This window comes from Phanerochaete carnosa (genome assembly GCF_000300595.1).
Source record: "Phanerochaete carnosa HHB-10118-sp unplaced genomic scaffold PHACAscaffold_1, whole genome shotgun sequence".
NCBI classification, from domain to species: domain Eukaryota; kingdom Fungi; phylum Basidiomycota; class Agaricomycetes; order Polyporales; family Phanerochaetaceae; genus Phanerochaete; species Phanerochaete carnosa.
In genome coordinates this window covers 381,658-393,626 of record NW_006767628.1, presented here as the reverse complement: position 1 = coordinate 393,626, position 11,969 = coordinate 381,658, and the positions used below count along the sequence as shown (strand labels likewise).

Here is an 11,969-nt window from a genome sequence, read left to right as displayed (position 1 = left end):
GTCAGAGCATGGGGATGGGGATGAGGCAGAGATGCGGCGGTAAGCTCGAACTTTATGGAACACGGGACGAACTCTGCCTCGCAATCAATTTACTGGTGACGTCGGCAGCGTGCGCACTAAGTCGATTCGGTTCGCCGGAGTCTTCCGGATCTGCCGCCAGAAATCGAACCGAATCTGGATTTCGCTTGGGCGCCTACGGCGGATTGTGAAGCCTACAGTCGTTCAGATCTTTCAGATGTAAGGCGGGGGTGCACAGAAACAACGAGGCGCACCGCAGAGCACACGTCAAAGTTAGTATCTTTGCAGACAGTCAGTGCACCCAGTCAAGCTACGAATGCACCCGCACGGCTGTTACTCGCTATCGGCGGCGCGAAGCCCCAGGCATACTTTGGCACGTGTAGGCCGCCCGACGACAGCTGAGATAACTATTTGAGCAGCCTGCGAAAGGCCTTAGTAGCGCAAACGTTGAGGGGAGTGCAATAGGTCATGGGACAACAAGGGAATCTCACCGTCGACCGTTGACCCGAGATCTGCTCTGTTTGCCACCACACGCACCCACTGAGCGAAAGAGGAATCCACAAGGCTATGACAGCATTGTACGCTTGACGGTCTCTTTTCTAGGGAGGCCGAATGTGCCCAAATACTCGAAAACTTGTGAGAACGAAAGCGGGACGCTAAATGCTGTGTTCTCACATTTTCACGAGCTTGGACAGCTCCAGCGCCCGACAGCGCCCTGAAATTTGGCCATTCGTGGACTGCGACCCAGATTCTGTGCCGAATGCGTTACCCGCACGTCGGGTCTTTTATCTCCTGTGAGTCTGGGGCCTGCATATAGGCATGCCGCGCCTTCCCGTCTGAAATGATATCCGGACAGAGGCAAGCTTGCGCATATATGCGCAGCCAAGTACCTCCCGGAAGGGTGTGGGCCCCGCTTCTGACGTTGGAGGTGACCAGGCATGAGAAAGAAAGCTGTGAGTCTGCGGTCTGTGCAGAAAGCTGAACCGATCCTTGATGATCGCTGACAAAACGCATCTAGGGCTGCTTAGATACGACGCCGATGCCGGTCGCTTGTCCATGCTCAAGATGATCTTCTGCGCGGGAGCCATTGGTGCGGCGAATTGGACCAACGTCGAGAACGTTACGGCCATATGTCGGTGAATCAGGGTTCGCCAGTCCCACTGTAACGCGGCTTGTCAGCTTCTGAGGTGATGGCGCTGTGAGATCTCCTCACAATTTCAGAGCCGTAGGTTGACGTTTACCGTATAGGTGCTAGTTTTGCCGCGCCGACACCATGGTGCCGAGCCCTATCATCGCCGAGGGGGGCACCTAACCTGGCAAGAAGAAAATTAAGGCAAGGTGTCAAAAATGCCGAGAAATACCGACAATAATTCGCGACGATATGTAGGCCGTTGTGGTCGATGTTTGGGCGAGAGCGTCGCGTTCGAGGAGTGAGGACGCGAGGTCGACTGCCCCGACGCCAGAGCGCCTGCCCTAAATATCAGGCGCCCGCGCCGAAGAGGAAAGTGAAACAGTTCAAGGAAAAATGTCTAGCACAACGGCGAACTGCCCGCAGAGTACGTGAATTTTCCTAGAATTGGTGCTTGAGTGTGGCTCACCTAGGGTGTTGAGGTTGTCTGCATAGATGATGGTGTTGAACAACATGTCAGGCGGGCGGCCATCCAATTAAATCTCTCACAGTTCGAATAAAATTCCCGCGCTCCTGCTCTCCCCCAACTCGCCGTCGTCACCAATCAACGCTCGGCACTCTGGAGGTGCAGACAGAACTTAGAGCTCTCCGATAATCTTCAAATTACGCCGTAAGCAGCTACAGTCTCGGGGATTTTTCGGTGCCCGTCAGTTTGACGTCGCATCTTCTCCACTGCGTCGCCCTGTACTTAGCAGTCAAATTCAGGGTAATAATCACACCTTATTCTGTCTAGAGCGTCGACGGTATCGGGAGAGTCATTGTAAGTGACCTATGCTCGTATGATGGTCATGACTGCTAGGTAATATCCCGAGTTTCCTCCTCGCAAGTACTGAACTTCGCTGAAACGCGCTTGTTTCAGAACGCTGCGACCGCTGTCTGTTGCCTTTATTCCGCGAATTTGAGCTATTATCTAAGGCAGGAATTTTGTCGGGAGGAGCAGGGCTGCCTCGGAGATTCACCAGGCCGCTCGCGGCCGTGGCTCTATCGTTCCGGGGTGCTGGTTGAGTGCAGGGTGTCTGCTTCCAAACAGGAGACGTTGAGGGTGCAAAGTGAGTCATATAATGGGGCTGCCAGCGGGGGACAACATTGCTCATCTCATCTCTTTGAGCTCCTGGCCTGTAACCTACTGCGATGTCAGGTGAACGGTGGTGACGCAGTGCGGGGGCTACAAAATACCTCGTGTGCCAGACCTCCTGCTCTCTTCCCAATTCGCATACATGCTAATTGGCGCAAACCACCTTGATTAGGCTTGTACAATGTGAATCTAGCCATCGACGCTTCCCTGTAGAACGGCAAATGCCTTTGAGACGTATCGGGAGGCGTCGCCGCTGTCACATTCTCGATCCGTGAGCTCTCTCGCCGTATCTCTCCTGACACTTGCAGCTTAACTGCCATTTAATGATCTAGTATCTCCTCCTTTTGAACCACAACGGCCGCCTCCGGACCGCGGCAGCCATCGCGACTTGGTCAGGTAGAAGACAAGATAGTGGCGCCATCTTCGTCAGAAGGGTCCATCGTATCTTTTGGGTCCGACAATTGGTCGGGCAAGACCTCGTGAACTCTTGCCAAGTGGGTGCAGCATGGTCCCGAGGACGTCGACCCAGGGTCACCTCTTCCGTGTCCTGCAGGGTTCAACAGCATCCCGGGCCCGACACTGGGGGAGCCAACCATCCGCTGTCATTGGCCCCTGCCGTTTCATCGTCGCTCCCTCAGATAGTCCAGCTGTCAGGGCCCGAATACCCTGCTATTGTTCGGCTTTAGGAGCGGTAAGCTTCGCGGCCCTCACATGCTCTGCATGTTCTCCGCTTCCTAGGCAAGCTCTGGCATCTTCTGCTCGTCGAAAGCTCCTTCTGATCCTTCCTTAGGCAGCACCTCCATGTGACCCCGCCCGCTCTTTGCCACATGCTGCTCGATCTCATAGGCAACAGCATGCGAATGCTCCGGGCCTAGTGCCAGTCTATCTGCTGCTCCACAGGCCGTACGCACAAGCCTCGCTGCCTAGACCGTCCGTTCGTCGGCCTGGTTCGTCATGCCCACCGCCACCGGGCAATCTCAGGGAAGTCTGGTGAGACATTTCCCTCTTCCCCAGTAGCTTCGATTGCTGACGGATGTATGTCTCGCGCAGCTTTGGGACATTGCAGGGACTGAATGCAGCTACCCCGCATTGCTGTGAGCAGTGCGGGGTAGTAATTCGAAATCGAACCTTGACGGCCGTTCCTGCTACCCACCGGATACGATGGACCGTCCTTCGCTATCGAGCACGGCGTGCCTGACGAGCGAAGTCCACATATTACGTGTATGGCTCCTCGAGCACACCCATAGTATTCACAGACGATCTTTTCGAAGTATTCTATTCGTCCACAGACCGGTACATGGCGAGTTAAGATTTACAAACAGTATATTCGGTGCGACGTGCGAAAAAGGCAATCGATAGATTCTACCATGTTCCTTCCTACAGACGTGGCGTGATCAGGTGCTTGACGCTCTGCAAGTCGAGCACGGACTGCGGGTACGGCAGCTGGGTGGTGCGGAGATGCTCGCTGCCACCATCGACGACGAGGACCTGCCCGGTGATGAACGCGGCCGCGTCACTGAACAGGAAGACGGCGGTGTTCGCGATGTCGCGCACGTCTCCCATTCGGCCAGCCGGCATGGCCGTGACCGCCGTCTCGCCCGCCTTGCCTTTGGTGCCGAGGCGGTCCATGCCCTCAGTGCCCGCGATGGGACCGGGTGCAATGACATTCGAACGCACGCCCTGAGGGTGATGCATGGTCAGCCTTCGCGACACAGCGGTACAAACGCCGAGAGGCACTCACGTGGGGCCCTTCTTCCACGGCCAACACCGCAGATGCTGCGAGAGTGGGTGTCAGCTCAGCGGAGCGGAGTGTCTGGGGCTGGGAAATCACTCACTGGCGTCGACTGCCGCCTTGGCCGCTGAGACATGCGCCTGGTAAGGCGTTCCTTTACGAGCATAAGGATGAGAAAGACGTAGGACAAGATTTGTTGAGAGGCTCTTACCCTTGTAGTGCAAAGTAGCGCTTACGTGGATATACGAACCCTTGGAGGCCCTGACGTGGGGAAGGGTCGCTTTGATTGTATTGTAGGTACCAAGCTATGGGCCCACCATCAGTGAAAAAAAGGCGTGCGGGCTATTTCATGAACCTACAGTGTCGATCTCAATCACTGTCCTGAAGGCGTTCTCGGACAGACCGGAAATAGGAGCCAAGAAATTTCCAGCGGCACCTGTTGGCATGCTCCGTGAGAAATGAGGCGTCGGCGTGGGTTCATGCGAGCACATGCGCACCACAGATCACAAAATCAATGCGGCCGAATTTCTCGATGGTCTTTGCAACCGCATCGTGGAGAGTCTTGGGCTGTCTCACGTCCGCCTGGATGCCGACGCAAGTTTTGCCTGTGTCCTTTGACAGCTCCTCCGCGGATGCCGTCAGGCGGTCTATCCTGTGAACATAATTCAACTTTGTGAATAGGCAGCGGTGTCAGATGAGACCGCACTTTCGTCCGAGGATAACTGCATTTGCGCCATGGCGCATCTGGAAGAAACAGCCGGTCATGTCCTGATATTGTATATACTAGGCTATTGACACCGCTTACCACAGCTCGTGTCATTTCTTTGCAGATTCCGGAACCGCCGCCAGTGCAGAAGAGAACCTTCCCATTGAAGAGACCTTCTTTGAATATTGCAGTAGAATCGACCACAGGTGCAATATACGCTTTGACAGACATGTTTAGACCTAGAAAAGCGAGTCTCCGTAGGGGACGGTTGGTATACTGGTCAGAGCTTGTTATAGCAGGCGTCGAGGTGGCAGTGAACCGCCGGCACTGGGGAAGTTGCCGGATTGCCGGATCCAACCTCGGGGCGCCACAACGGTCGGCCCCCTGACGACCGAGCCCGCCATCATGACGACCGAACCGTCTCTCAAACCCACTCGTAAGCTGCTACATAGGGCGCGGCATGCAAGCTCACTAACGGCGCTCCACTTCTATTCCGGCGGCAGGTTTGAGGTCTTCCAGGCGCGGCATGTGGCCGCAATTTAATACACAGACTACCCGTGATTGCTGCCAGAGGTTTACCGGAGCCGTCAAAACAGAAAGTGTACGAGCCGACCCCGGCATATCTGCGTCAGGCGCGGGAATATTCAGAGGTGGCTCGGTCGAAAAGCCCAAAGTTGGTGAAAGCATGTTCTTGCTCTGACAAACTATCGCCTCTGTATGGATGTACAACGTGTGGTATTCCCATAAAGATTCATGTGTCCAGCAGCTGGCAGTTTGGATTGCCACCGAGGTTTCCGCAGACGAATGGCGGGCTTTTCTTCCTTCTTGCATAGCACAGTGCAAACCCGACTTCCCTCCCCGCTCGGAGCGATCACGGAACCATCATTCCCGCACAACCGTCCCTGTCTGACAATCCAACATCAGCGCATCTGAAATGCAATTGAGTTCAGTGCTACAGTCGAATCTTCGCGGCCTGTCCGTGCTGGCACAGCCCAATTGGCTGCGTCTCGTCTAAATCGCGACGGATATTCTCGCGTCCATGGGAGCGTTCAGACGACAATCGAGCGTGTCCCCAACCTTGTTTCTTTCAAATCGCGCGTCCTCCGCCACACCTAGCTCGCCGCTCGTGCTAGCACGCGCCCCACCCCCAAGCCACGCACAACTCTGCCGCGCCGCGCGTTCTGGACAACTTCGCGACACGCGGGTGCGCCTTCTCCCCCACCCCGGAGTGGGCCTGTCAGCACACGTTGGTCAGAAGAGACGCGAACGCGCCTTCGCAAAGCCCCTGGAACCGAGCCGCAAGCGATCACGCTGATGCCAGTGCTTGCCGCCTGGGTCGAGGAACCCATATAAGCACCCCCCTTTTGCGCCCTTCACCGCGCGGGTCACAGGCATCAGCGCGGCTGTGGCAGATCCGACGCATCCTACTCCCGTGTGGATCATGCGGGGCTACGTCCGCACTCCATCCCTGAGTCGGGCGACGCGCGCGAGCCCGGGCAGAGCCCCTTCTCTGACTCGTCACTTCGCAGAACACGAGGAAGGTTGCTGTGTATGAAAATAGACAAAAGCACTAGACAGGAACATGCGACGACAGAGCATTACTATACCAATGAGTCCGAAATTCCCGGATAGTAATACACGAACATGTGAGAGGGGGTTTAAGCCTACGCTACAAGGGACAGAATAAAATGGTATCACGAGGGTCATGGGGTTGTCGTATTATAGAAGTACATGCTTTCACCGTCCATCGTACCTAGACCGATCCCAGTATGGAATGTGGGACGAGTGTGCACCTGCACTCGACGGCGGAGGAGAGGCGCTGCTCGTCGACGGTAGAGGGTAAGTGGAGATGGGCTGCAGTGCGGGCAAGGAACGCTGTTGTGCCTCGTTTCCGGCACGAGGGTATTGGGGTCCCCACTGCGACGAAGTGCCGTGGTGGAGCTGGTACCCAGACCCGCCTGGCTGCGGTACTGACGGCACGGTAGACGTCGCGCCCGGGTAGGAAGCCCGGGAGAAGTATTCTGGGGAGCTGCTGGGGTGCGACGAGGGAGACGGTGAGACGGCCTCCGCAGACCTCTGGATCGGGGACTGGGACGGGAAGAAGGGCGACGTGAGCGTCGGGAATTGAGAGTTCGCGTAGTGCGAGCCGGATGCGCCTCCAGAGCTGCTAGAAGTTGCTGAGGATGCCGAGCTCGACCAGGGGCGCTGTGGAACCTGAGAGGAAAAGGCATCCGACCGATTGGGCGGCACAGTCCTCTGCTGCGGCGACACGGACATGTCCAGCGAGGGCCAGTTTGACCTGCCCTCATCTGGTCTGCCGGCATGTCGAGGGTCCCAGTAGGCTTGTGGTGAATGCGAAGCGTGTACTGGGCTGGTAATCGTCGCCTGGCTCGAGCTCCCGCGAGAAGCCGAATATGACAAGCCCTGTCCCTGAGCACTAGCGACGGTTTCTGCGAGCGAGGGTATCCGAAGGGGAGTTAATGAATTTTGTGGCAGCGATTGGTCTGGGTGGGACAACCTCGGAGTTTGACCATACTGTGCCGGTGGAATGTCTGCAACATATGGATATGAAGGTGTTGCTTGCGATGATAGGAAAGAATCCCCGCTCTCATACATTCCAGTCGTCCCTGACGAAGGACGATACAGATACGGTGCAGAATGCGGATCCCGAGATTGGTCCTCTGCATCCACAGGAGATGGATCGTCGACCGACGCGTCGTCGGTGTCGCCACCGACGGAGTGTTCGGTGGGGGACTGCGCATCTGCGTCAGGTTTGCGCTTCTTGCGCGAGTTGTTAGGCCGCCGGCGGTAGACATAGTCTGGGTATTTGTTGTTGAAGTTGTCCTTCAGTTTCTTCGCTTGGTCGAGGTAAAACTTCTTCTCCGCCTATGGACACTGTGTTCAATAGATCTGCATCCGCGAAACTAAGTGAAACGTACTGACCATTTCCATCGCGTTCCACTCTTTACTCAGGATCTTGCTGATATCACCCGTGCGCATCATTTGGTTCGCGGCCGAGATCTGCGGCCGTCGCTTGCGCGCGAAAATCATGAAGGCGTTCATGGGCCGCTTGGGAGTGCCATCGGCGTTCAGGGTCTGCGACGTCAGCGCGTGATGGGGGTCATCTGTGGGCAGCACGGATGTCAGCACGGTGCTCGCAAGAGTCTCAAGCGAAGTACTTGCCCGCCATTTCGAGTTCGTCGCTTGCACCTGGCGAGTCGTGAGTCCAGCCTGCAACAAGTGCCGATGTGGGCGCCAAACCTTCGCCATCACCACCGCGGGGGTGATCTTCAGCCGCCATGTCGAGATTGGAGGAGCCCGTGTAGTGGATGGGCGGGGGGAAGCGCTGCATGCGCAACGGGGAGGAGCAGGCGGGAGAGGAGAGCAACAGAGCGATCAGGAGGGCCAGACGAGCAAAGAGGAGGCGGCGCGTAATGAGAGGACCGGGCGGGAGATTGACGCCGGCAGTGAGTGGTGGTCGTACTGAGATCGCGTTGGAGCCAGGAGGGTCTTGTGGGATCCGAAACCACGCCAGCTCTAGCCACTTTTGAGGGCTGGGGAGTGTTGACGTCCAGAGCGACCGCCAAGCCCATGCGTTCGAGAAATAGACCTGAGCGGCGGTTTTTCTGGCGAACGATCACATCTTGAGGAACCTAGTATGGGAGGCATCCGATGCACCCTTGAAACCGGCGGGCCTGAGGCACACTCTCCTGAGGTCCAATGAGCGATTCTCGTCCACGCAGCCTGTTTCGCGCAGGAAATGCTGATTTCTCCAGGTCATCGGATCCGACAGGCCAGCATTTGCCTTTTTCGTTCCATTCCAGGCTTCTGGTTCCCCATCCGGCTAGCGTCGAACTCAGGCGTCAGGCGGCTGGCGTCAGTCGTCCCCAGTAACGGCGCTCGCTGTGACCCAGTCTCATGATCTCCTGCTCGCACGAGTGGACTTGAGTGAACTCGGCCAGCCTGACAACCTTGCCGCTCGGAGGTACAGTCCTCGAGGCTCTCACCTCCTCTTCGTCATCCAGACGTCACTCGCACAACCCACTCCCGGACGCGGACACAAGAGTCTCAGAGGGACTGCGGCGTCTACCCTGGCCGTCGCCGCCTACACGGCTGTCCAACTCTCCCGTGGGAGCCTCGTCCTCCCTTCCGATGGTTCTGGATATGATTGACCGCTGATTCCACACCGAAAGGCGATGCGTAGTTCCCAGATGCCTCGGCAACTCCCAGCAGGCTCTCTCTCTCTCTCTCCAGGCAACGCTGGCGAAACAAGCAGATTTACCTTCTCGTTGCTTTGCACAGCCAACAGGACATCCGGCACGCGTTCGTGGAGTCGGCTGTCGTTGTGCGCCGCAGCTCTCGACCTCCCGAAATTCTTGTCCGTGACTGGGTGGCGAGCACGCATGCCATAAGTTTATAAACGATCTACAAGAAATGAAAAACTCACCGGATTGGGCCTCGCTGCAAGTCGGACTTTCGTCGTGACGTATGGCCCAAATCTGAGATGCCCGGATGCATCAGCTGAGATTGAATCGGACTTGGATTCTGCGGCCCGTCACCATGCCGCCGCCGACGCGCTCCCAACACCAACAATTCGACACCCGCTCAGGGCAGTGCGCGCGACACATCAGACAATCCGTTGGCGTGCTCGACCCTCTCCAGCATTGGCATGGCGTGGAGCTGCGACACACACACTCGCAGCCGGTCATCGATTCACTCTTTGTGGACTCCCGCGCATCTTGCGCGGAAAATATTGATCGATGACTCGAGGCTCCGGGTCGCAAAACGCAGAGCAAGTTCTGGAAGGCAGACATCCTTGTGTAGAACATACAGACGATGCACGGAACACTCTTGCTTCGCGCGGCCAAGAAACGAGTTGCGCATGGCAAACTGCCGTACTGTACTGCACATTCGTAACACAGCAGTCCGTAGAGAATTATAGAACCCTTCACGCGAATTTCATCCACCCCCGTCGGGGGCGCTTTTGAATGTTCGGATTGGCTCCCGTTCCCGATGGACCTCGATTCCGGTCAGGGGTTCGCTTCTGTGAGGTGCACGATAGCCCAGTTCCCGCGCGCGCTCTCGCTCAGGAAACTTGTCGGAGCAGAACCGACCTTCGAGCGCAGCCGAACAACGCACATTTCCCCGCGGACGGATGCGCATGGTACAAAGGATCATGAGAAGTCGGGCGCGAAGGCCGTGCGGCGCTGGAAAGCGAGGCCAGCTCCGTCCACGGGCGACGGGCCAGAATAGTCACTCCCTGAACCTGCCCCGGCTAGACTCTGGCTGCAGGAACATGTGACAGCACTTCCCGGCGGGGCCTGTTCTGTGTCCGCTGATCTCCACCGACGTGCTAGAACCGTAACGAAGAGATGAGAGAATGCCTTTTCTGCTCACCGGAAAATTGGTCATGGGGCCCTACCCTGCTACGGTCGCCAGATATCTTCTCGGTGTCCAGGGAAGTCGCGGTAGTTGCACATGGGAATGAAAGCTTACCGCTTGCGACCCGTGACCAGGAACCGCCGTTATCGTGGATGCCAGTGAGATGTCAACCACGACGACAGCTCCGGCGAGCGCGCACTTGCTGAAACAGACCCGCAAGATCTTGTGTGGAAAGTGACAGCACAAGTGGGCAAGTCTCCAGCAGCCGCATGATCTTCGTTGGACCGACGCAGCAGGAGGGACCGAAGGCAGTGGGAGCCGAATAGCCCTTACAGCGGGCGATCTGCGACATCTCCCAGGAGGACACGGCTTGGAAGCACAGCGAGTTTGGGGCGTGGTGAAACTGGAGCTCCTTGCCGTGGCAGCGGCTGAGACTGTGAAGTCTCCTGACGAATGGGGAACGCGGCGAGAGTGCCGAGAAAACGCGCCCGGGAGGACAGCTAGAGGTATCGTCCAACCGTTGTAGCGTCCCCGACATAGACGACGCACGCTCCACTATATAGCTTGGGATTATGAATGGTCGTTGTCGCTCCTGGGTTCGCGAGGAGTGAGGCGCTCGCTCCCTGATTCGAACAATCAGGACGCACCCAACAATTCAGTTCTGTGGAGAGAGCGCCAGTGCCTATCGCTGCTGTGTGTCTTCTAGCCAGGCAGACTATCGCTCGTTCTCTGTGGATCTAATTGTATGTTGGCAGCCGTGCTCGACCACAATTCATTCATTGACTACCCAGAATGTGATAGACTTTCATGCATAGCGATCGCTAGCACGCACCTCTGCATCCTCTCCTCACTGACGTAACCTTGCGCCCTTGTTACGTCCAGCGGATGCTCATCCTCAAAACGTTATCCCATAGTCGGCGGACGGACTGAGCCCCAGGTGACCCCTACATTTATGGCTCAGCAGAAATGAGGGCAAAAGCAGGTAGATTGGGCATTACCAGACATGAGAATGCGTTACCTCGAAAGGGATGGCGCCGCCGGCCAGGCAGAACATAAACCACGGTCCTGATGGCCATCGACATTCCTAGGTTCGGGTCCCCAACCTTTTGGCACCGTGCGCACTGAAGGCGGCCTGCAAATAGACGTGAGTACTTCGACTCCTTGTTTGCACATGTGCCTGAGGGAATGCACCGTTACTTTGCGCCTGTCATAGGACCAGAGCGGCGGAGCAAGAGCTCCTGATAGCCTTGGGGCTGGGCACAGACACCGGGAGCCTTGACGGTCGGAACGCGGTGGGGTCAGGAACACGTCACAAAACGAGGTGCTTACCGCTGCGAATGGTCCCCACGAGGGGTCAATGTGGGTTTTCTGTGCCGGGGTCTGACTCGACAGGATCGGGCGGAAGATGCGGGCGGACGTCTGATCCTTAGGGCTGTGCCGCGGACGAGATGTTTACGTGTGAAGTGCACAGGGTTAACGACCTCTTCCTTGATAGTGGACGTAGGCTAGAATCCCTTCTGGTCGGCTGACCGTGCCAGCCCGAGCAGAATGGCAGAATGATGCTGATATGTACAAGCTGCAGAAGCCTTGACGTCAGCGTCGTAGACATCGCACAAAATGCCTCGTAATTCGGGAGATTTACTCACCGCCAAGCTACACCGCAACTCGGTACTCGCTACACGAGAGACTTTCACTGCAACGGTTGCGGCCTAATATTCTCTTGGATCATTGCAATTTTGCGGGAATGTCGCCACGTGATGGTAACCTTGCGGTTGATGCCCGTCGCCGAGATTAGATTAGATAAGATAGCGCCGCTCCCGGCGGAAGCGAACCTGCATCGCTAGCTCGTCGGTCAGAGACCTTCGCC

General features: G+C 56.9%; 4 protein-coding genes across 4 annotated transcripts in view; all 4 read right to left on the bottom strand.

Annotated features, from left to right (window-relative positions):
* PHACADRAFT_246124 (glycoside hydrolase family 31 protein) overlaps nucleotides 1-593 on the bottom strand; it is a 5,884-nt gene extending 5,291 nt beyond the window's left edge. The window contains exons 1-2 of the mRNA XM_007389666.1: nucleotides 510-593; nucleotides 273-438 (exon numbers count right to left, since the gene is read on the bottom strand). The gene's annotated coding sequence lies outside the window, so the exon portion shown is untranslated. The remainder of the gene's footprint in view (nucleotides 1-272; nucleotides 439-509) is intronic.
* A 1,041-nt stretch (nucleotides 594-1,634) lies between these two features.
* Nucleotides 1,635-2,572, bottom strand: PHACADRAFT_246122 (uncharacterized protein). The gene has a single exon (XM_007389665.1). It carries the CDS (start codon nucleotides 2,299-2,301, stop codon nucleotides 1,963-1,965), a length of 339 nt encoding a protein of 112 aa, XP_007389727.1. The 5' UTR covers nucleotides 2,302-2,572; the 3' UTR covers nucleotides 1,635-1,962.
* A 970-nt stretch (nucleotides 2,573-3,542) lies between these two features.
* PHACADRAFT_246120 (uncharacterized protein) lies at nucleotides 3,543-4,982 on the bottom strand. The gene is made up of 8 exons (XM_007389664.1): nucleotides 4,820-4,982; nucleotides 4,721-4,758; nucleotides 4,512-4,666; nucleotides 4,374-4,450; nucleotides 4,226-4,319; nucleotides 4,118-4,168; nucleotides 4,024-4,058; nucleotides 3,543-3,962 (listed from the first exon to the last, which is right to left on the bottom strand). The coding sequence occupies exons 1-8, from the start codon at nucleotides 4,949-4,951 to the stop codon at nucleotides 3,660-3,662; spliced, it is 885 nt and encodes a 294-aa protein (XP_007389726.1). The 5' UTR covers nucleotides 4,952-4,982; the 3' UTR covers nucleotides 3,543-3,659.
* A 1,475-nt stretch (nucleotides 4,983-6,457) lies between these two features.
* PHACADRAFT_23667 (uncharacterized protein) lies at nucleotides 6,458-8,021 on the bottom strand (the record flags this gene model as incomplete). Its single annotated transcript, XM_007389495.1, has 3 exons — nucleotides 6,458-7,606; nucleotides 7,664-7,874; nucleotides 7,900-8,021. 3 exons carry the CDS (start codon nucleotides 8,019-8,021, stop codon nucleotides 6,458-6,460), a joined length of 1,482 nt encoding a protein of 493 aa, XP_007389557.1.
* Between the last annotated feature and the right edge of the window lie 3,948 nt (nucleotides 8,022-11,969).

What these genes read in the sequence shown, in the direction of transcription:
- PHACADRAFT_246122 (XM_007389665.1), bottom strand. Translation starts at nt 2,301, where the DNA reads ATGAGCAATGTTGTCCCCCGCTGGCAGCCCCATTATATGACTCACTTT.
- PHACADRAFT_246120 (XM_007389664.1), bottom strand. Translation starts at nt 4,951, where the DNA reads ATGTCTGTCAAAGCGTATATTGCACCTGTGGTCGATTCTACTGCAATA. An exon ending in GCAGTTATCCTCGGACGAAA is followed by an intron (nt 4,667 to 4,720) that starts GTGCGGTCTCAT and finishes TTATGTTCACAG; the next exon opens with GATAGACCGCCTGACGGCAT. An exon ending in CATTGATTTTGTGATCTGTG is followed by an intron (nt 4,451 to 4,511) that starts GTGCGCATGTGC and finishes GCATGCCAACAG; the next exon opens with GTGCCGCTGGAAATTTCTTG.